The 23,785-nt window shown below is 40.5% G+C and overlaps 1 protein-coding gene across 1 annotated transcript in view; it reads right to left on the bottom strand.

The window, feature by feature from the left end:
- LIN7A (lin-7 homolog A, crumbs cell polarity complex component) overlaps window positions 1–19,186 on the bottom strand; it is a gene marked incomplete at both ends in the record, with an annotated part of 44,378 nt that extends 25,192 nt beyond the window's left edge. The window contains one exon of the mRNA XM_082280052.1: window positions 18,907–19,186. Within this exon, the coding sequence (XP_082136178.1) occupies window positions 18,907–19,186 (280 nt within the window). The remainder of the gene's footprint in view (window positions 1–18,906) is intronic.
- Window positions 19,187–23,785: the final 4,599 nt, after the last annotated feature.

Below are 23,785 nucleotides of genomic sequence, written 5' to 3'. Positions count from 1 at the left end.
AATCTGAAAAAATGAAGCTGTGTCTTTATGTAAACAACCTCAGGATGACAATGCCCAAGAAAAATATTTGATCTTCTTATAAATCTAAATATCAACTAATAAAGTTTTCCAGAGGCAGGTAAAATCTGCTCTGGAAGAATGGGGTCTATTAGAGAAGAGTAAATATAAGGTTCTTGTCTAGGTCTCCAAAGACCTGATCTACTACATAAAACCTGTATGACCCATAGAAATACATGGAATAGTATTTTTGGTGGCCTGACTTCTCCTTAAACACCTGTGTATTGTCAAGGGAAAGATCAAAGTGTCTCTGAAGAGCAGTCCAGAGGGCTTAAGCCATATTGAATGGCGAGTGGGATTCTGGTTCAGCTGAACAGTAGTGGTACCTTCACTCAAGTTTTTTTTCTTAACACTAGTTCCTAATTTACACAGCTATTACTAAAATACACCAAAAAAAGCCCAACCCAACCCGTAAGATGCCCAACAACCCCTTATGGCTGGCGACACAGAGGAACAAGAAATAGTGGCTGGTCTTTTGGAGGCGAGCCTAGTCAAGCAAGGGACACACTGACTTACATTAGGAGTGAACTGAGCAAAACATATCCTGGTCAGTCTCCAGGATGGCAGAGCTTAAATGGAGAGGATTTTTCTCCTCTGCCATTTAATGCTGCCTGGCAGCTTTTCCTTTAAGTTTGCAGATAGAGCTGAACCTGGCAATGCTGCCATCTTGACTGCGTGGCCATTCTCACATATTCTTGTGTCTTTTGCATAACCACCAGAGCCACTACTGTTCAGTTACACCACTCTGCTAAACATAGGTCTATATCCCAGTGAAGAAATGAATGCATAGTATTAAATGTTAAAACAGTATTTGAGGCATTTTAATTCTGTGTTTTAAGCGCAGAAAAAAAATAGTCTCCCTTCAACTACACAACTCCAGAAATTACTGCAATGTCTAGAAGTAACCTTATATAACTCTCCTTTCTGATGACAAAGATCGTACTGTTTGTGACTGGGAGATTATGGTAATTGAAACAGTTCTTACAATCCTTGGCTTGTAACTGAGCTATACTGACCAAGCTGTCTGATACAACAAAGACATGAGAAATCTTCTGGAAAGAGAAAAGACATGACAGTGAAACAGGAAAAACTATAATCATGTATTTGCGTTTATAATAAAAACATACTTTCCACTGCATCAGTGTTAGGAAAAGAGAACATGACATCTCAAAAAAATTTATAATTTAATTAAAAGAGGCAGGCAACTAGTCATCATGGTAGGTTCTGCCTTAGTAGATTAACAAACACCCAAACAATTCTCAAGCTTTTTTAGAGGCATCTGCCAAAAGACAGTTCAAATAATGAGAGGAAGCACAGAGAAAACATAGTGTTTATTTCAGGAGGATGAAAGAAGTGGGCTGTAGCTTGCATGGCAGAGCAGTCTTGGAGCTCATAAACTTTCAGATTAAACTAACCTGGCCCTGCATTCAACAATGGCACCTGAACTTTTGCTCCAAGCAGTGCTTCAGCTGCTACTGGGCACCCAGTCCGTGTTACCAGATCACAGCTGTATCAAGAAAGATCCCTCTAAAATACTTACTGAAGTGATGATCAGAAAGCTAAAAGGAGATCTGGGATAATAAGACCATGGAAATCAAGAAAAAATTAGATTCTAGAGAGAAGAATATGACTGATGAGAGCTAATACATCAAAGAAGATGTTTTTAAGATTTAAGTAGTGGTAAATACATTTTTAGCAAGAACCATTTCAATAGAGTGCAAAAGAATGACAGAACATTAAGTATCATAGAATCAGAGAATCATTTAGGTTGGAAACCTAATACAAAAACCTAACACAATTTTTGATGTTCTCAGTAATAATAATGTTACATTGATTTTTTAACAAAGCTATTGAATGATTTACCTTGGAATTTTTCTTTATCTGCCAGACAAGACTTGTAGCTAGTTAAGTACTGAATTCACATTCTCCAGTTATTATTACTAGTTGGTGCAAACTGATGTATCAGGCAGCACAAAGCAATTGGATGATTTATTCTGAAGAAGCTTCAACAGCCTACTATAATAGATGAGATAAGGCCTCTGTAATTCATGTTATGCACGATAGCTATTGACGTAATCTAAATCAGACTGGGGTCCTATCCTGTCCAGTTCAGTTAAATTTTGAACTGTCTTTGCCTCTCACCAGCTATAGCTGTAAAAGTTAGTGCCACAGATGGCAGATTGGTTACTATTTTGCAGTAGTTTTGAAGTGTCATCACCACACCTGAAAATTCTGGGAAACAGCCCATATTTCTATAGTCCTGAACTAAACTACATTAAATGAGAAATTTGTACTGATTGGAAGGAAACATAAAAAGCTTTAGGTACATTAATCAATCTAAAAGAGTTAAGTACAGGTCTAAACATTTCTCTAGGGCAGAGGTCAGACTCCAGATGATAATTAATCACTTGTAAAGTGATGAGTGTTACAATACAAATGGTAAGTTCATCTTCTGGTTGAAAAGTCTAGCATGGGTGTTTAGTATGTAGCCTCATAGGCAAAACTGGGCATTAAGTTGTCATTTGCCAATACTAGATTACTTAACTTTCTGACTCAGAAGTGATTGGAGGTAAACAAAAGCAGAATATCCCAAAAGCATTCTGATTTTTCGCACTTCTAAATTCATCCAGAATGCTAAAATACATGAATGCCAACGCCCAAGTTCTTGCTTTATTATTCACCTATCCTATCCATTAACAATAAGCAGTCTTCTTTCTCTTGTCACCACTAGGCCCATAGCTTGCTCAATTTGGCAATGACTTGTGGCATATTGCTCACAGAAGAGAGAACAGGATATAAATTACAGAAAGAAAATGAAGCATATGTTCAGGGACAAAGCTGTTGGTTATCAGCTGATGCTTTGTCAGGAGCAAAATATAACACTTTGCACAAAACAGACAACTTTGAGCAGGCTAAAAATGTGAAAACATGAGTGTATAAAATATGACCTCATGAAAGAGGCTGTATTTCCTTCCATTAATAACTTTGAAGGGGAAACTTTAGGACAGGTTAAAAAGTGAAATTTAGCAGTGTACAAGAACTAAAGTGATGCACAGGCTTCTTCCTGATGGGTCTCTCAAGGTGAGCTCCAGCTAAAACTGCAGAAAGTGCTTGCTCAAAGAAGTGATATGACTAGCAATGAGAAACACTTTAAAGTTACATTAAATAAAGCACATAGCAGGGAATCTGCCCTGTTGAAGTCAATTAGAGAGCAATGTCATATGTTTGACAAATACTGCAAGGACAATTTTCTTGTCTCCAACCCACTTTTGATTATAAATCTAACCAGACTTACTTGTAAATGTTATCACCAAGGATTTGTTCTTAAATACCATTTTCTTACATACTTGTGAAAAGGGCAAATGGATGAAGAGAGTGTGTGTGTATTTACATAGACATATGTTAAAAAAGTTCCTGCAATTGTGTTAAAATTAGTTAAGTTCTGCATAAATTAAATACCCCTGCTTTTTATCTCTGTATATTTCCTTTGTCCTCTCTTGAAGCAAAGATATTTATTTTTGAAAAAGATTGTTTTGCCTACTCTCAAACATTTTCCAAAATATTAACTCCATTATACTAACACGAAACTCGTGCTAATGTGGTTATCGTCATTTCCCCCATTCACATCCCACAAATTGGTAGGAATTGACTGATGATGTGGGTAGAATTATTCCTTTGTATTTTATGATACATACATTTTAAAAGGAATATGCACTTACTTCCCCCCTTATTATATCCAACTCTCAGCACACTTTTGAATTTTTTTTTCTGATTTTCTCATACATATGCACAATTCCTCTCTTTCCCATTCTGTTTAACATTCATTCCTCTTTTTTATTCTCATCATCATGCTTGCCTACAGCCTTTCAGGAAATAATACTGTTTCAGTGTGGTGGGTCACGTTATCAGTGGAACACAGAGAAGGCAGGGGGCTGCGGGTGGGTGGAATGTATTTTATCAAGTGCACTCATCAGAAGAAAAGCATGACTCTCAGAAAAAAAATCTTCAAGTGTTCTTTCTGTATTTTCATTTGAATGATGTTCCACTTGCACTGCTTGCAGGACACAAGCAGAAGATTGTTATACGAACCCTTGAAGAAATCACTAGAACATAGAAGTAGCAGGATACCATACTGCAATACAAGTGGAACACTGTATATATCATATATACATATATATACAGCAGAGTGCAGTTGAAAAAAAAGGTCATCTGGCTTAGTTATCACTTTTTTCTGTTATATATTGTTTTCATTTGCTGGCTTTTGTTCAAATAGGTAGCAATGAGCACTGTAGACTGATCTGTTTTATTTGCTAATGTTTAAAAAGCAAATGTTTTTTCTAATACAGCTTTTACAACTTGAAAGCAAATTATGAATCCAGGCTGGTCTGAACTTGGTGCTCTTTCGCATTACCACTAAAATTGAGTAGACCAGGCTCCAGCATTCTCTGAAAGTTGTCCAGGCTGAGGTTCTCTGGTAGATTTTGTGTTACGGTTTACGTTTGTTTCAGCTTAGATAGATTGAAAATTACTAGGAAAAACGTAGCAAATTATTTTAGCATGCTAAATGTGGCCCATTTAATACCTGAGTCACTCTTGAAAAGAATGTATGTGCATGTTTTATAGTGCAAAATGATCTACCAAGATAAGTGTCTATATAACCTTCCTTTTTTGTGCTAGTCCATGAGTGAATTGGTCTGCAGTCTCTAAAACAAATATACTATGATCTAAGAGACTATCAGGCAGTTAAATAGTAGTTGCAATGCTATGTAATATCAGTTTGGGTCAAAAGAGTAATCACAAAGAAACACAGTGTTTCTTTACCCTGGTAAGTACTATAGAATTAAGTTGTTGGGTTGTTCCCAAAGCCAAAATATGGTGACCTCTTGTATTGTCAAGAACAGGTTTCTCATCTTCTTGAGTCCTTTCTATGCCTCATTCCTGTTAATTCTGGAGGCTGTCACTGCGTTAGTATGCTGGTTACTAGGAAAAGTAAATGTGCTGCATAAACACCAGCCTTTGATACCTCAATGAGGTAAAACATCACTACAAATTGACAGCAAGGACACTCAGTAAGTCTCTAAAATATTCACTAGCTTCGCCATGGCATTACAGAGTAATAAGCCTGGAAATTTGCAAGCTCTGTTCCATTGTACCTGAAGACCTTTAATCAGGCTGAAGGTGAAGAATTTGCATGACACAACAGGTCCCTATAATTGCCACTAGTTTTTCATTCCTCCAATACTTGCATTTAGGTTCAGTTATTCCTTTAAGCTCATGAGAATACACTCCAGAATTCTTAATGTTATTCTGTCAACTTTTTATCGTAATTCCACAGGCCTACACAGGATGCTTTATTATATTTAGCAATCTTCTCAAAACACTATCAAATGACAGCAGGTAATCAATGGTTGGGAAATCAAAATTCAGCAGTGATTAGCAAAGTTCATTCATAATTCATAGCCAGCAGCCCAAGTACATTGTATCAAAGTATTTATGTGACTCCATGGTTAAAGCACCAGCTTTGGAAAAATTCCAGCGTCTATCTCTGGAAAACGTTCTGTATTACTAGAGTTCTGCTGTCAGCCACTGGTTTATACAACATGGCAAGTCCTACTCTTATAATACCAGATTGTCCAAGATGCTTCCATTCACCTCTCTGGTGCCTTACTATCAGCACAGTGCTCTCCTAAATTCAGAGGCCCTTCCATTATCTTAATATATTTATTTAGTCTAATCTGGAGAGTTCAGAAATGTTGAGGGAAAGAGCAGCTTCTTTTCTCATTTAAATTGATATGTTTGTCTTGCCCCAAATTTCATGCTAATCAGTAAGCATAAAGGTGTACTTCACCATGGTAAATCAAACTTGATGTACAGGCAGCACTGAGCTAAGCTGTTAGAAAACAGCATTATTTAACACCTCATAGTATGCATCTGTAAGGTCTACTCAAATTAATTATAGCAGGAATAATACTGCCAGTGCTTTCACACTCTGGCTTAGATATGGGTAGCAGTTACAGGTTTAATGGATTGTCACTTTACACTCTTGCAGTTAAACACTACTATGAACACATAAATAAAAAAACAAAGAACAACCGTACAGAGTTCTCATGACTCATCTTGTGGTGCCACACTTTTGACGTAGACACGGACAGCTCATTGACTCACCCTCAACTGTTGTTACAGTCAATGAGGAAGAACAGACACTTTGAGGCTACAATTCATCTGACCTACTTTACATGAATTGAATCATATTCTGGAGTACCTTGTCCCTTTGTTGATTATAAAGAAAGACTAGATGATTACCTTAGATGTAAACGCCTGCATCCTACATATCAGACACCTACATCGGTATGATGAAACCCACTTACTGTCCAGATATATAGGGAAAGACTCAGGCAAATTTATCTCCATGTGGTCCACGAGACATCATACCTCAGAAGAGTTATATTTGACAAGAGAAGTGTCATTACAAGGCAGTCCAATGTGGTTTTGATTTAAAGCTTTTTAAAATGCCTTAACTAATTATTTTATGGATTTCTTTTTCCTTCTTAAAAGAAGAAAGATTGTATGAGAAAAAAATCAGGAAATCATGAGCTATAATTCAGTATATGTCTGTCTGTCTCATTTTGCCCGATGTAAGACACCTGCCCTCAACAACATTAATGGTCTGTCCCCATGAGTTTCTACACATATTCCCCCAACGCCTGGAGCAGGCTCATTTTCTCTGGCTACTCATCAGACCTTGTTTTAGTCTATTTGCTTGAGCTGCACTCAGATTCTGTTTGACTCAGGATTCTCAGGCACACCATAGGCATCCAAGTTCTCTGCTTCAGTCCATTTCTCAGACACAGAGCCTGTGACCCCACTGTTGCACAACCCAGGGCAGTGTTACACACCACGAGTGTTTCCAGCAGCTTTGGCAGCAACATCTCAACAAGACAGGGTGGTCTGAGATGTTTTGCAAAATAACTTATAGAAAGGACACAGTTTATTTGCAGGGAAAGCAGTGCCATCTGAGATCACAGACAACAAACTGTCTTGAGACCCCTCAATCCAGCATCCTCAACACCATGAAAGCCCTTCAGCGCTCTCTTCACATACTTAGGTCACTTTGGCTGGTTCGGGCAAATACTGAAATACTGACATTTCAGGCAAACTGCTCCTGAATGCTCTGCATTCATACAACATTCAAAATACAACATTCAAAAGGTTCCCTTAAAAGAAAAAATATGCAGTGTTCTCTGAACCTCACAATGTCTACAATGTCTTAAGTAATCTTGTCCCGCCTCTTACTCTACTACATTTTACCTAGTGATTTCTGTTCTTATCCTCAGCTAGGGATTTTCGTAGCCTTAACCTAGCATGAAGGCCAACCGTGAGAACTGTATTTGCTTTACTTTGGTCAATCTCCTTAGCATATTCATTACTGTGCATAGCTAGAACTAGTCCAATTTTTTCCTTGAAGCCTTCATGTGACTAATGTAAGTCACAGGAGCATCTTTGTCAGCAATTTCAGATTTGATTTGCTTGTGCATGTGTGAGCTTGATCTGTAGAGTACCTAAAACTATTAAGAGTACAACAGTTACTTAGAGAAGGTGGCATGGTACTGTCACATTTCCAGTCCTGATTTTTAAAGAAATAATAATGAATCACAGAACAGTAAAGGAAAAATTAATGGATAATTCAGGATCAATTCAATGAGTTTCACTGGCTTAAATCAAGGCCTGAAGAGCAATAACACAAATAGAATTTTCAAAGATGAGCATTTAAAATTAACTTTAAAGCCTAATAATTTTTAAACACTGATATAGTTTTTCTTCCAAATTATTAGTTTCATTGCAATTTCTAAAGGAATCAGGATGAGGTGCATAAATACGAGTTTGAAAATTTTCACCAGAAGATTTTGCCATCTGTGAGAAATGAAATTACAGCTATAACAACCTTTTGCATTTGACAGCACCCACTTCTTTGTACAGAAGACATTGAACATAGCATCTCTGTAAAAGCAAGATACCAAATTATCCTTTAAGAGAAACGATCAAAACATAAAGCAGAAAATGCAAAGAACAGAACAACATTAAAAACTGTGGTATGTTCTAATATGTTACTTAAAACAAAACCTCATGATTTTTTCCCCTGAATTAGCTGTAGAGAAGAGGGAAGGCCAAATTCCTTTTTTCAAAAGGTAAAATTTCTTTCATTTGTATGTAGTTTTGACTTTATAATGTTTAATCATACCTGTTCATTGTGATCTTAACTATGATTTATAGCCACTCACTGATGAATAGAACAGATGAGACATGATTTTGATCCTTTCTTTTTGACTAGGTACATGTCCTGGGTTGCAGTGTATTCTATTACCATCCCCATCAGCCGTTGAAATCAGGTGGGGCAGTGTTTCCTTGCCTCCTCCCCCCAGACTATCTTGCTGTTAATGGCCCATCATTGTCCTGCCCCATGACTCAGAGATAACTCCCTCTGGACTATCTTCTGTTAATGAGCCTAATCAACACCTGGCCTTATGACTCATTACCCCATTGTGAGATGCTCCACCCAGAGGGAGGAACCAAGCATCCCAGCGTGGATATAAGCTGAGGCTGAACACCAGAGAGGAGGCCTTTCCACTGGATTTCCAGAGGACAGGAGCTACACAGCCACCACTGGACCTTCTGAGGAGGAGCAGACCCTCTTTTCTACAGGATCACCGCTTCAGAGGACTGCAGCCACCCTTCTAGCAGACTGCTACCACCACCCTGCCTAACAGGGACTCAGGTTGTATCTTGACTCTGTCAGTTTGAACCAGTGTTTTCTTTTAGTTTTTTTTCTTTCCTTTTCTTTAATTTCCCCATTAAATTGTTATTCTGACTTGGTGCCTCCCACTGGTTTGTTTTCAAACTAGTACAGTACAGTTGGCTACAAATATGTTACAAAAAGACAACAGGGTTTTTTTAAAAGTTTATTTTGTATTCAAATAAGTATATATTTTTATATAAGGAATATACGGCATATATTAGTTAACACTTGTTTCTTGCAGGAAGCAGTGTATTCTGTAGTTTCTGACTTCGTGTTATTTAAATTCTCAATCTTTCTGAAAGCATTTTTTTAAAAAATAGAGATCACAGGTGTTTAAAGCAGTTATTTACCTACACATGTGAACTGATGTTCTGTCTGACTCCCTGAAACTGTGAAATAACAAAAAAAAAATTCCTTTGAATGAAAGCTACAACTCACTGAGAAATTCAGTATGGTGAATATACCCGACCTTAATGAATTAAGTTCCTACAAGTTGAACTATGTGAAAGCAAGGAAACTGCCTGCTGCCTTCTGTAGCAATAAATATCACGTAAAGTGATGCCTTGATAACTTCACTAGCCTCCTCTGTCTTGATCTTGTAGGATCAGTTCTACCTCGGCAGACACCACTCACAAGGCTGGCATGAAGCTCCTTTAAACACTAGGCAAAAGCACTCTTAAGACACTGAAGGACTCTGGACCGGCTAGAACTGCAAATCTAAAACACTTTAGAGGTTCTGACCACAGATCAAAAGAAAAAGAAAAGGTTGATACATTAATATAACCTGAGGATTTAGACATAATACTTACTTTTGTGTTTTAAACCTCAAGTATATAGGAAAAAAATTAAAATCAGTGAAGAAATTGAACTTTTGACTAGCAGAAAACAGAAATTATTACTGGGAAAAACCTTGCCTGAACAAAGAAAAACAGAATGAAAACCAACACACTTTTAGCTAAAATCCATTCTCTTGCTCCCCTGCCTAAGCAAAAGCAAGTATTTATACACACTATGTGAGCATCACGAAACAAAACTATTGGCCATATGGGCAACCTCATGCCTTTCCCACACTGCTACTTCCAGCATGTGTTTTTAGCCTGCATCATAGAGATTTTTGCTGGCAGGGAAGAAGATAGAAGAGGGGGGAAAAAAAGACCCAACAGGTGTCTCACAAAGGGAGGTAGGGTTAACTTAGGGATGCTAATTCTCCTTCACAACAGGCACTGTGTTCGAGCCAAAGCAGTAACTCTCACTTTTTCCCTGCTCATATGTCATTACTAGAGTCTCCTGCTGCCTCCCCTCAGTCTTATCTCTCTTAGTCTTAAATCTTTTCATGTGATTACCAGAAAGATGAGAAAGATGGCTGTAGGCTACTGGCAAGTGTACATAGTGACAATACAGTCACTTGAAGTCTAGAATCAGAATTTTATCTTCTATTTTTCTACATGGTGTGAGAGTCTAATGAGACAACAGCGAAAATATGTCATTTGTGTAAAACAATGGATGCAACACAATAATTACACGCATGTTTAACACTTTATTTGTAGGTTTAGGTAATGAGAAGAGAGGTAATATTCTGTCTTAAAATTTTACTGCATTTAAAGATACTGCTTTTTGCAGACTGAACCTCTCTGATACCTGGCTACATCCTCGTCATTTCTCAGGAAAGAAAAACCCTGTTCTTTCAAAGTGTGTAGGTGAAAATCTACAACAGCAAGAAGAAAGCAATAAAAATAAAATCCTTTGTTAATAAAGCCCTGCAAAACAGATAGGCACTACAGATACACTGCTGGCAGATTTCAAGAACTGATCACTGTTAGTTTTCAACTTCGAAACAAATATGATCTTTGAAGAAAGCTGTGACTGTTGAATTGCTGCAGCAAGTTACAAACAAAACCTTGAAACAGAAAACCCATGTGAAACAGAGAGCTCACTGTCACCTTTGCAGTTCTGTTGCTTAGTGTCCTACATGTTGAATGATTGGAATTGGAACAGGAGTAGTAGAACTCCTCTCAGGCTGCAGCTTCATTTTCCAAGGTATCTACTTAAGATATGAGAAGCACACACCTTCACATAGTTGTACCAGTAGGATACAGAAGGTAATGTATAGTAACTCCACAGCTATCAGGTTACAAGACTGTCAGGCTACAGAGGAGATCAAACATAAAACCACCTATTTTTCCAGTGACTGCTTCATAGATTTGAAAGCCACCACACCCTCTTCAAGTTTCTCTGGTGTGTCTCTGTGTAACAAAGAACAGCTATATTATCTTTTCGCTCCAGTGCTGATTCAGTAAGTTTCACAAAAACACAGCTGCCAAGTGTATTGAAAAGTGAAGAGATGATGATATATCCATTTCTCAAGGCTAGGACTGCTGCTGATGGCCACAGTGATCCACCTAATCTGTATCAAGTACGTTCTTCCTCAATGCTTAACTGATTGTAGAGGAATTGATTCCTTAAGGTCCAGGAGATTTACTTTGCCAGAAGACATGTTTGAAACAGAAAATTAAAAAAGTTAGTGGATGTGAAGGATTAGTGGTTAAACATGGGCTTTTATTGAAAAGAACCAGTAAAATGTAACTTTGGTTCAGGAGAAATAAATTAAGAACCTATTTTCAGCAAAACTCTTTCTTCTACAATTATCTCTGTTTGAACAGAAACAAAATCAATGCTTTGATGCTCTGTGTATTCATGGATACTTCATTGTTCCATCTTTTAAAAAACAAAGGACAATCATCCTCTGATCTCTTCTTGAGACATGGTATTCTAATCAAGATTTTTTAAATCTCTGTTTTCCAATCAAGATTTTTTAATCTCTTTTTTTCTTATAATTATTAGTAAAGTAGCAGTAGGGTAACAACATGTTATGAGAAGCTGTGTGCATTTCCTGGTAGCTTAGCTAAATTGCATTTGAGAAATTTGAGGTTTATTTAACCACTCCATGTTGGATCCTGGTAAAACAAGTTCTCAAATACGTACATACATCTCCCTCTTTATTTAACATATCTAAGAACCAAGCTTGTGGTTTATACACTCAGGAAAACATTATTATATGAAAATGTGCATTTATGAATCAAATCTTCTCATCTGAATAGAGAATTAACAGTTGAATGTTTCTCATTCAGAGGCTGACTCTTCAGCAAATGTCTCAAAAGAAGATTAAGCTGACTGAGATGAACGTTGAAAATGCCTGGATTTATACATACATGTACAGTTCATAGCACATTAGTAATTATTATTTTTAAAAATTTAAAAAATGCATCATGTAAAACAAATTAACGGCATGTGATGGAAGGTAAACTCACAAATTTAGAGTTAGGTGCTTCAAAACACTATCTGCCTTAGCTTGGTTTCATCTTAAATCCTTCCTTCTCATTATTTGTGCTTCTAATGAGTAACTGAAATTAATAATTTTACCTAACTCATATTTCAAATGCTACAGCATTACCTACGAGAACAGTATTTTGTATTCAAATAACACAGGTCAGACAAAAACTTGTACTTATATTTTTTGCACTTGCATGAGGGTCATCTATGTTAAGGAAAAATGGGCATGTACATGTCCTGAAACAGCGAATTCATCAGACAAATTATCCTCTGCAAATAGCTGATGACTTCACTTGTTATATTTTTCAAAAAACTTTCTTTCTGGTAACATCATCAGAGAAATCCAACTCAAGCAATAGGATGTAATTAAGAAAACTGTTCCTTTACAATTACATCAAAAGATTAATACGTTTTTCTGAAGTTATAAAAATGTCTCTCAGACATCAGTGTGAAACTGAAATATGTAGAACCTAGCAAAGGGATGTTATTTAGAAAATAAATTCTTCATTTTCAGCATTATCTGTAAACAGGGAGTATACATTTATAACATAGAAAATAGTATCCCTCATGCTTTCTAATCACTAATACTCTTGCAACCTGCTGCAAACCGTGAATCCTTCAACTGTGCAGGCTCTTGTCACAGCCTCTACCCCCAGCTGCAGAAGCAGATGCTCTTAGAGGGGTCAAAAGCAGGACACCGGTGAGTTCAATGTACCATTTTCCTTTATGCAGGATAAATTCAGATAGACTAAAATGATTCATTCACTGCTACCATGTCTAATGAACATTTTCATATGGGGAGAGCAGGAGGAACTCAAAGTCTCTGCATTGCCATCAGTTTCAAGGGTGCCTCAAAAACTTGTCCTGACAGCACATACATCTGCAGATTCTGCCTTCTTATTAGTCACATGCTTCTGAAGGAAACATGAGTGAAAATAAGGTTTTCCCCCTCTACACTTCACAAAGGTGATTTAATGTTAAAAGCTGCCTAGAATATGCTTCCATCTGTCTGCATACAGGTGCAGCTCTCAATTTCCATGTCACCATGCATCACTCTGGGCTGAAGGACAAGGCCCTACCTACAAGGGGAAGCCCAACTTAAAAGACCTGCTCCTGTGGGTGCCCAGCCACCTCAGGCATATCTCACCTTGCACAGAGCTCCTGTGTGCCCCAGCACCTCTTCAGGGGAGGACTCTACTGCCAGAGACATTTAAGCTGGACATGTCTATTAAATTTTAAACCCATGTATTTTTACACCACTCATGAGTATCAGAGATGACAGGTAGGTGGGTATTTTCTTCCACTCCAGCTCCAGAGTTCCAGGTGGCACAGCTGAGCTATACATCTAACTAACCAATGCTTCAACTGCACAGATCCTCATAAAGCGTCCCAGTCAACACCCACAAACCACGGCCTCAATCCGCTTACCTTAATCCATCCTTTCAGAAAAATTCATTTTAAAAAATCAAGTAAATGGTGACATATTGATGTAAAAAAACCCCAAACATTTTAGCCTGTGACTAGAATTGTCACTTTTTTTCTGTCCCTACAAACAATAGACCTTTCTTTTCCTTGGAATAATGAATTTGGTTATTTATATGTCCTCAGCTGGCACATCAAGAGGAGAAATGTTAGACTTGAAGTGTGTGGCACTTGCAGAAGGATTTTTCAATTTTAGCATGCTAGGCTGAAGAGCAAGAGAAGACATCCCCATGACAGACAGGCAGCCAGGCAGGGAGCAGCACATCACTTAGCAATGCTCCACAGGGCTTCACCCTGTGCAAAAGAGATCTGGCTTTATGCTGCTCCCCTGTCAAGGACTGTATTTCACACTTTATGAATCTGATTTTCTCTTCTTGATGAGTATGTTTTATTTTTTTTCCAAGATAATATACATTATAATAATATATGCACAGTCTAACACCACTTATGTTTGATACAATTTCTGTTGTATACATATATTTAGGCACAAACGGGGAAGAAATCCCCAATTATGAAGGCTATGGATGTGGTGAGAAGGAAGATGACAAGAAGAGATGAAAAGAAAGGAAGGAGGAGTACTCCAGCAAGTACCCACGTATAATAACGGTCAGGTGCCATCTGCTACCCCATCTGACAAAGTTTGTCTAACATCTCTAACAGCTGATGGCAATTCCAAGCCCATTCATATTCTTATTTATTGTCACTTAACACGGTGCTTTATAATCGATTTTCAGGAAGTTTTGGGACACCCACTCCACTGGAAAAATATTCGCTTGAATTCATAAACAACAATGGAACTCAGCTACGCATTACAGCCAAACAGCAAGAAGTCTTTCCATTTCCAAGGAATCAAGAGAAATTTGGTTGTCAATAGCCAATAGCTATGACCTTGTTATGAAACTTCACAGGGATTAAAGTATCAGCACTGTATACTCAGTCTATTCAAATTTCTTCTTTTATCCTCAGTCACATTAAGAAGTGAAACCATCAGTGACATGAATAGTAACTATATAGGGAAAAACATAGTAGGACATGGATTATTTAAAGGGAGTTGCAAGTCCCCCTTCATATGAAAAGATATTCCTTTGTTCTTGATCAGGAGGTGGTCTTTGTATAGGCTAATTGTATATCTTCAAAAAAAACCCCAACTTCTGAAAAGTGCCCTTTTAAAGCTGCCATTTTCATGATCCTATGCAGAGGAATTGGGACTGAGATTTTGCAGCAGTCTGAGAAAATACATGGTCAGTTTTCTTTCAAAGATGATTTTCATCTTGTAAGGACAAATACAAGCAAAATTTGAAGTAAGATAAGGTTTATGAAAAATATTTCAGACATTTAGTCAAATAAAACAGTTCCGATAGAGAGGAACATCTATAATGCATAGTTAGAAAGATGCCTCCTTCAATTTGCAGGCCTCCATGTGACCACTCCTTAAATGTGTGCCAAGGGAAGCACAGAAATCTATTCCCTTCTAACATATTTCCAGGATGGTAATGGTGCTTGTAGAAAATGCTTTCATCAGACTGTGCTAAAACAGTCTAAGTGATCCCACCCATAACAAGCTTCCTTTAATTTCTCATTGTTTAGAACGTGTACCTGCAGTATACAGGAACTCACAGGAGGTCTTCATATAACCATGAGGAGGCTAAACTGGCTGGGGGAGATGACACTGCACTTGGAGAAAAGCAGAACTTTGCTGCTGGATCTGTACGCAGCATTTGAGACAGTGTCAGGCTGGTGAGGTGCCGACAGTCACAGGACAGCAGAAGAACTGAGGATTAGAGGAGGAAATTGGGTTGCTGAACAGTGAAAATGGAAAAAGATTAAGGGCAATGCACAGAGCAATGGAGTTAACTGCGCCAGGGCTTTGAGAAGAGCAAGGCAACAGAAGGCAGTAAGCAAGGGAGACCTGGGGCTCTGGATAATAAAGGGGAAGGCAGCTACTGTTGGTCACGGGGTAGGGTGAAGCAATGGCTTTGTGGAAGACAAAGGACATTGAGAGAAGAGGCAAAGGCAGTAAGATGTGAGCTGAGAGGTATGCCAGTACAAATAAACACTGTTGGAAAATGCCAACTAACTGTAACCAGAGTTGTCTGTAACCAGTGCCAACAAAGTTCTTATTGAAGACACACCTGTGGAAGAAGTGAAAAGTAACTGTATAGGTGTTTTTAAATGTTCCTCTTTTGGACTGAAGTGACCACTTTGGGTTTTTTAACGGAGTTAAATTAAAATGGAAATGTACTTAAAAATCCATAACCTGGAATATAAAATAAAAAGAAAAAAAATCCCAACCTTGTCATTTTATTAAAGACATTACCGTAACTTGGTCTCAACCTGAAACAAGGTATAGCTCTCTATACCTTGAAGGTTTAAGCTTTGAATCTGCCTAGTTAGCTCTGATGCACACTGGAGATTACTGATGGGGTGCTATCTATTCAGGGTGTAAGACATTTGCAATAAAGGTAGGAGGGGAGCACTTTTTCAGAGAGAAACTCTGATTCTGTTGGAATACACCCAGCAGGCAGGCACTTTCCTCTCCCGAAGCTCCCAAATGCTGGGGCCACCTTCTCCTAAGTGGTACCACTCCTCGCTACAGTGCCTTAGGTTTCCTTCCCGAAGCAGTTGCTGATTTCTTCCCCTCCTCCCAACAGAGCACCACGCAAAGGTCAGGCAAAAGCCTTTGAGATTAGATTGTAAGTGATTAAAATTTCCATTATTTTGTGAACTTGTTCTACATATTAAAGAGCCCTAATGGAACTTGCACACATTTGTGCAGGTAGAAAGGCATACAATGATAGGAATTAAGGAAATTAATTCCTGTGCTTTGGACTGAAGTAATCTTCCAGAATATAATTGGCTTTCAATCATTCACACACACCATGCCCTTCACCTTTAAATGGTAATTCATTTTACCATACAGGTTTTGAATGCCATTTACATCAGGCTTTAAGAAAGCCTCCATCTATGTACCAGCATACAGTCAATATGTTTTGTCCAGGAGGAAATCACATCAGAGCGTAATTCAGATTTCTAATGTATATATCCATATGATGTTTTACCATGTCAGTGACCCATAACAAGGAGGAATGCAGAACACTTCCTGGACAGAGATCAAGCAGCAATTCCCCCAGAAACACAAGAGGCTAAGAATACCACCTCTCCTGAAACGCTGCCTATTTTCTTGTTCTGCTGAGCTGCCTGTGGGACATGGTGAAAAGGATATGAGGGTACAAGACTTTTCAGGGCTCTGCCTAGATCACAGCAGAAAAGTGCAAGGCATAGTGACAGTAAACATAGCTCATCTGCTTTAACAAAAGCATCAGGAATCTAGAAAATCTCACTACGTAGAACTTTCCCATGTCTGTGAAAGAAAGACTACAGAGGAAATATCTGGACACACTGGGCTTGGTCTAGCTGCTTCTGGAGTTGCTTCAGCCCATCCTCTACAGTTGATGCAGCAGCATGTTACAAGTGATGAAGTGTATCCCTCTGACAAAATGGCCTTCTGCAGGCCAGGTGCGCTATTTAAATCTATTTCCTCTTGTCTGTATTTTTGTTTTGCACATCACATCCTCTCATTCTGTGATGTTTTATCTCACTCACACTAATACCAGCCCTGGCTGACAACTGGGAGACCGTAACACTGGCATGCCTGCCAAATGGTTAGGCATATCTTGGACACAGACAACAGATGCTTATATTTAAATTAGGACTAATTTGCATTTTTCTGTATTGTGGAATTTTTAAAACATAGTTTTACAAAAAAGGATGTATAATTCTGAAATAATAATATTTCCTTTGAAAAGTCGGGTTTGCTAATGGATTGCCATCTGTTCAGCCCTTTGCCAGAAAATAGATTTGTCCTGCTTACTGAAAACAGTATTAGGGTGAAACTGTAGATTACACAGTGGATTTCTGAGCAGTTTAATTCAAAGTGCAGGCTAACACTTTGATATTTCAGTAAAAATAACTTAAGATTCTTCCTTTCTACTAATGCTAGAATCTAAGCCCAGAAAACTGTATTTGGAGTACTTTGTGGGCTGTTTTGCTCTTGGTTGGGTTCTAGAAAAGGTGCCTACCTCTCCTTCATAATTTTGAAACTGAGTTTGTGTTTCTTTTGCATAGGATTTACAGAAAAAAATAAAACCTCTATCTTACCTCAAAAACCCATCTTAATCCTCTGGAAAAAAGCCCCAAACATTTAAACCACCAAAGCACTGGCCTCAACTATGCTTTCAAGACTACAAGATTTACAGGGACTGGGAGCCTCTTGGAGCCTCTGCATGCAAGTGAGGAAGAAGGACACCTCGGCAATTCAGGATGCCGTACTGGGAGCTGATGGACCTCTCTACCGGATGGAGGGGTAGGAGCAAAGTTACTCCCCCTTGTTAACCCACAGAAATCTAATGAGGCTTCTGCTGAACCTTGTTATGGGAACAACTGCATTGCAAGGGAGAGAGGTTCAATTCTTACAGTCTGGAGGCAAAAGTTGAATGGTAACATAACTTCAAGATTTCAGCACCCCCTTACACTACCTGTACAAGGTTACTGACGTTAGCCTCAAGGCTACTCAAACATCAACGCTCTCCCTACCAGGACCGAGTAGCTGTCTACAGGAATACGCAGAACCGTTCTTTTGCATGCGAACGGACAAGCTGCAGTCACGGACCCCTGATGCCTGCTCCGCATACCCCCGTGCAAGCCCCCAAAAAGCCCAATTTTGCCGGCAAACGACGCTCTCGTCGAGAGGTTCGGGCTCCCGACTCGGTGCCGGAAAGGCGCTGCCCCGCCACTGAGCATCCCCCGCCGAGCCACCTGCGTGGGTGCGGACGGGCGGCCTCGGCGCCGAGCCGCGGCGGGGGGCGCCCACGGGGGAGCCGCGCAGGGCGGGGACGGCGGAGCGGCACGGCGGAGCGCCTCCGGACAGGAGCGCTGACCGCGGAGCCGCGTCCTGCGCCTGCGGCACGCCGCGCCGCCGGGATACCCGCCCCATCCCGGCCCCTGCCCGCACAAAGTTTCTCCTCCATTTCAGACCTTCTCCCGCTGCCCACCTGAGCCTCGCGGGGAGACGCGTCCCCGCTGCCCGCCGCCACAGCCGGCCCCGGGCACTGCGGGGCTGGAGCGCTGCCGCGGCAGCGCCCGCCGCGCTGGAGCTGCGGGGGCAGACCCGGCGCTTGCCGCGGTGGCCCCCGGGCAGGGCGGCCGGGGAGGCGCGGCCCGGGAGCGGCGGCAGCGGCGCTTACCTCTGTCCAGCGTGAGCGGCTGGACCGCTGTCAGTGTCGCCATGTCTGCGGCGGGGCTGGAGCCCGAGTGACGCGCGGCTCCGGCACCGGCGTGGAGTGCGGGGAAGGGCGGGGAGGAGGCTGGCAAGGAGAGGGGGCGGAGGAGGAGGGTGGCTCCGTGGGAGGAGGAGGCGAGCGGGGCGGAGAAGGTGCCCAGGGTTTGGCGGCTCATCGCACACGGGCCGCCGCGATGCTGCGGGCGCAGAGCGGCCCGGCGCGGCCCGGCGCGGGCTGCCGGCATCGCTGCGCCGCCGGAGCTGGGCCTGGCAAGCGGCCCCCGCCTCACCGCGCTCGCCTCGGGGCAGAGACTGGGGACTGCACAGATCGCAGCAGCCCGGGCCGTGCGCGGGGGCGGGGGGCGGTTCGCTGCCGGTCCCACCGCCCCGGGGATGCCGCAGCTGCCGGCGGAGGAAGAGAGAGGGGCGAGGGCGGGAGCTCCGCAGCGCCGCGGGGCGGGGAGGAGCGGCAGGGGCCGGATCCGGCGGCCCGGCCTCGCCTGGGCCGGGGGCGGTGGGCCGGGCCGGGCCGGGCCTGGGCAGCGGTGGGCCTGGGTGAGGCCCTGCTCCGAGGGCTGCCGGCGGGGAAGGAAAATCCGCGCGCGGAGCCGGGAGAGGCGGTTCCTGGCACTGTGCAGAGTCTTGGATTAAGGAACATACCATGTAGCCACGCTTTTTGGATGGACTAAAGCGTCGGCCTCATCAGTCCAGCCATCACCTTATTTCTAAGTGCTATGTGCGGCAGGCCATTCTTAAGAAACCCAGCACACACACCAGCTCTCCACCGCGAGGGGTTGGTCACAGACACGTGGCGGCCACCTCTTGTAGGTCAGCTGCAGCTTGTGTGAACATGGAGGCTTCTGTTAAAGACCATCCACGAACGTGGAATTTCACACTGGAGTTCTGTGAGGTTTGTCGGCAGCCTTCTGGTTTTTCTACCGTTGTCGTCCACACGAAGAGAAAGGAACGTGGTCAGCTGCCATCCAAGAAAGGTGTGGCAGTGTGGCAGGGTCCCACTGAGTTTCTGCTGCCTTCTCTTCGGTGGACAGTGGTGTAGAGAAATAAATGATTGAGTGAAGAATGGTGTTCTTTTTAACTATTTCCCTGTGTAGCACCTGTGCTCTTGCGTTTGCTTAAGGAGTGCTGGGATAAAGAGGAAGGTAGCATTCTTCTCACCCATTATTTTTTCACAAATCACAGAGGAGTTGAAAGTACAGCAGCTCAAGGTTGCATATGAATAAAAGTTTTCAGCTGCAAGGGTACTTAAGCACTAGTATAGATAATTAGGGAAGCTGTGGAAAAATTGCCATCAAAAGTTTTCAGGGCAGATTAAAAATACATTTTGCTGTCTTAAAATTAGAGAAGTTTAAATACTGTATTGTATATATGAACCACCCACTTCTTATAAACTGAATTCAGCACAAACTTACCTAATTAACAATAAACAGTAGCCTGTTTGGTTATCTTGGCAAGAAAATGTTTCAATTAGTTAAAATATCAAAGCTGAGAAATGGTTCGTGGCAAACAGTTTTTAAAATCGAAATTAGCATAAGGAGTGTTGTTATGCAAATTTTATGTACTTGCATAGTAGCTGGATTGACATAAAGTGTAATGGCTCCTCTTAAGTAGTCACATTGCTGTATATTAGATTCATAATCCCAAATGGAGAAGAAATAAACATTTCTTCTATAACAACCTAATGTGGCAACACTCAAACAGTTACCACATTTAAAAAAACTTCATTAAAGATACAGAAATGTGTTTAAATGAAATTAAGAACAAGATGCCAAGTAAATTAGCCTACCAAGTTGCTTTCCATATAGGACTTCATAACCCTCAAACTTGCCTTCTTAGAGTGCTATCTTGCAAACAGACATTTTGAAGCAAAATGTTGTCATAACAAGAACTTCTCCACCAATAAATATGCAGCATTAATGCCAAGAGCAGGGAGCCTATGGAAAGCAATAAGTTTTCTGGGTTTATCTTTTATCTGCTGCTGGTCAGATTTTGTGTGCTTCAAGGACTAATTGGCATTTGGATAAGAGACTTGAATAGAAATATTAGCTGTACTCAAGGAAGATGAAAAGCAGCATTTGCTGAAATTAAACATTTTCTAATCAGCATAGCTGTATAGTTAGTTCCCAAGTGTTAAAGACCTAGCTGAGGAATACTTTAAGCAGCTGAACTGGGAAAATTGCAAAGTTGTACAGCTGAAATTAGCAACTGGAGAAAGGAGGTGGAATGAGGCAGGACCTCTTGCTTTGCAAACTCCCAGGAGAAATGGAGGACACTAATAGCAAAAGTTAGCAGTCAAAAAAGATGAGTACTAGCCAGCCTGCTGTCTTAAAAGGTATATCCTTTTGGACAGAAGCAACTGGTCTGACTGAGTCTTCTTGTTTCCTTGGGCTGTATTGGAACTTTTAATTCAGTATCTCATGCTGTTTACTGAACCAATGAAATTAGACCGAATTAACAGATTTTATATCTGCTACATGGACTATAAACTGGGTTACTGACACTTCTCTAACAGGTAGTCAGTGGTCAGGTGCCAGTGAACAAGGTTATTGATAATAAGGTGCCTGTGGGCTTTTTGTGGCTAAATTTTTAAACAAAAATTTGCATTTTTTCAAAGACCATGGTATGCTTTTAGATAATACAGATTTTATTATATAAAATTTAAAAATTGCCTGAAAATGGGTAAACCGTGAAAGATGGTGTCCAGAGAGGCTGAGAAAGGACCTAGGCAACCTGTTCTTACTGTGACACTAGCCTGGCTTTGAACAAGAGATTAGACTGGATATTTTTCAGATCCTTTTAAACATAAATTTTTCTATGGTTCTCTAAACTGTCTAAATTACTAGTAAGAAATATCTGAATAGCTGGATTCAATTGTTGGATTAAAAAAAAATAATGTGTTTTAATGCTGCTGCAAGCAAGTGATGAAGAATGCAATGCTTACTTCAGGACTGGAGATTGTTTTCAGTAGGAATATTCTTATGTAGCCTGTTCAGTGTAAGTTCTTTTTGTAATGTTGCCAAAAGGACAACACAATCCTTGAATATATAAATATATATAAAAATATATATATATAAAAATGAAGAATGGCAAACACAAATAAGGAAGTGATCTTTCTTGTATAGGTAGCATCCATAAAACAAGTGACTGGAATACTGTCTCCAGCTGTCATGTTTGCCTTTCAAGATAGAAAATCAATTTTGACTTGAGGTTGAAGGACCTTAAACAAAGTTTATCAAAGAAAAGGGGTAAGAAGGATATGAATCACTGTATGTAGGAAGAGGCATAATGCTGGAGGGATTTAAAGTCTTTAAATTTATAGTCTTATGACATAAGGTGATTTCCATGACTGGAAGTTTAACAAACACAACCTTGACTAAGTTGTGCTATTCTAGCAATTAGGATAACATAGGAATCAATTACTTAAGATTGCTTGAAATCTTAACAAAAATCAGAGGTCTCTATAAATGGCTTGCTTTTATCTGAGGAAAATACAATGGCAGAGATTTTCAGGAAGTTAGATGAGATAATGAGTATGATCTATTACTCTCATGACTTTTATGACCCTTTGGCTTCCTTCAAGAATTGGTGCTACAGAGGCCAGAGAATTCTCTCTACACAGCACAGTGCAATGCAATGGGAGAAAACCCAGCACCACTCTGAATGCACTCAGTGGCTGCCAGAGTAGCACGTCTAAGCTTTGCATGGGATAATTCATAGAATCATGCAATGATTTCGTGTTGTAAAGGACATTAAAAATTGTCTAGTTCTATCCCCCTGCCGTGGTGATGGTCATCTTCCAGTAAAACAGGTTGCTTAAAGCTCCATCCACCCTAGACTTGAACACTTCCAGGGATGGAGCATCCATATTTCTGGGCAACTTTTTCCAGTGTCTGACTATCATCATTGTGAATAAATTTTTTCTAATAGCTAATCTAATCCTTCCCTCTTTCAGTTTGAAGCCCTTAACTCTTGTCCTATCACTACATGCCCTCCTAAATAGTCCCTCTTCAGTTCTCCTGTTGGCCCCTTTAGGCACTGGAAGGTGCTCTGAGGTCTCCCTGGAGCCTTCTCTTCTCCAGACTGAACAACCCCAACTCTCAGTCTGGCTTTATAGGAGGGGTGCTCCAGACCTCTAGCGTGTTCATGGCCCTCCTCTGGACTCCCTCCAACATGTCCGCATTCTTGGTGCAGCCCAGGATAAGGTTGGCCTTCTGGACCACAAGCACAAATTGCAGCCATGTTGAGTTTCTCAATTAATTGAGCTGCTGCCCCATGTCTGGAATACTGTGTTAAATGCAGCTATTGCCTTCAGTACCAGAACCACCCCAAAGAGAGGTGGAAGCCCTGTCTGTGGTGGCTACAGAGGTGTGTGGCAAGAGGCTATACTACGGTGGCACAGCTAAATCTGTGTTTGGGTTACATGCAGTGTTTCATGCTTTTTAGCCATATTCTGGCTATTAGTTATTTGACTTAATGTCTTGTTAAGGCTATATTTCTTCTTGGATACTTAACATTTGGGTTTCTACCTACGATTCGCATGAAATTTCTGTTTGCTGCAGGATTTTTCAGATCCAGGCTTACATTGAAAGGTTTGTTGGTTAGCTACTTTATTCCACAGTGAGGTTACAAAATAGATAATTATATGATATAGTTATAACATGTTTATGCCTGTTTTGTTAAATGCAGTGCTCCACTGTTCTTATATCAGCTTGATGTTATTCCACAATTAAACGTAGTTTGGGCATGTTTACACATTGCATGAAACTCCAGTTTATTTCAGAGAATATTCTGAGTAGAGAACTGTCAATATCTTAGATGATCTCATA

This window comes from Coloeus monedula (assembly GCF_965178545.1).
Source record: "Coloeus monedula genome assembly, chromosome: 4".
Taxonomy (NCBI): domain Eukaryota; kingdom Metazoa; phylum Chordata; class Aves; order Passeriformes; family Corvidae; genus Coloeus; species Coloeus monedula.
This window is presented reverse-complemented; position numbering and strand designations above follow the sequence as displayed.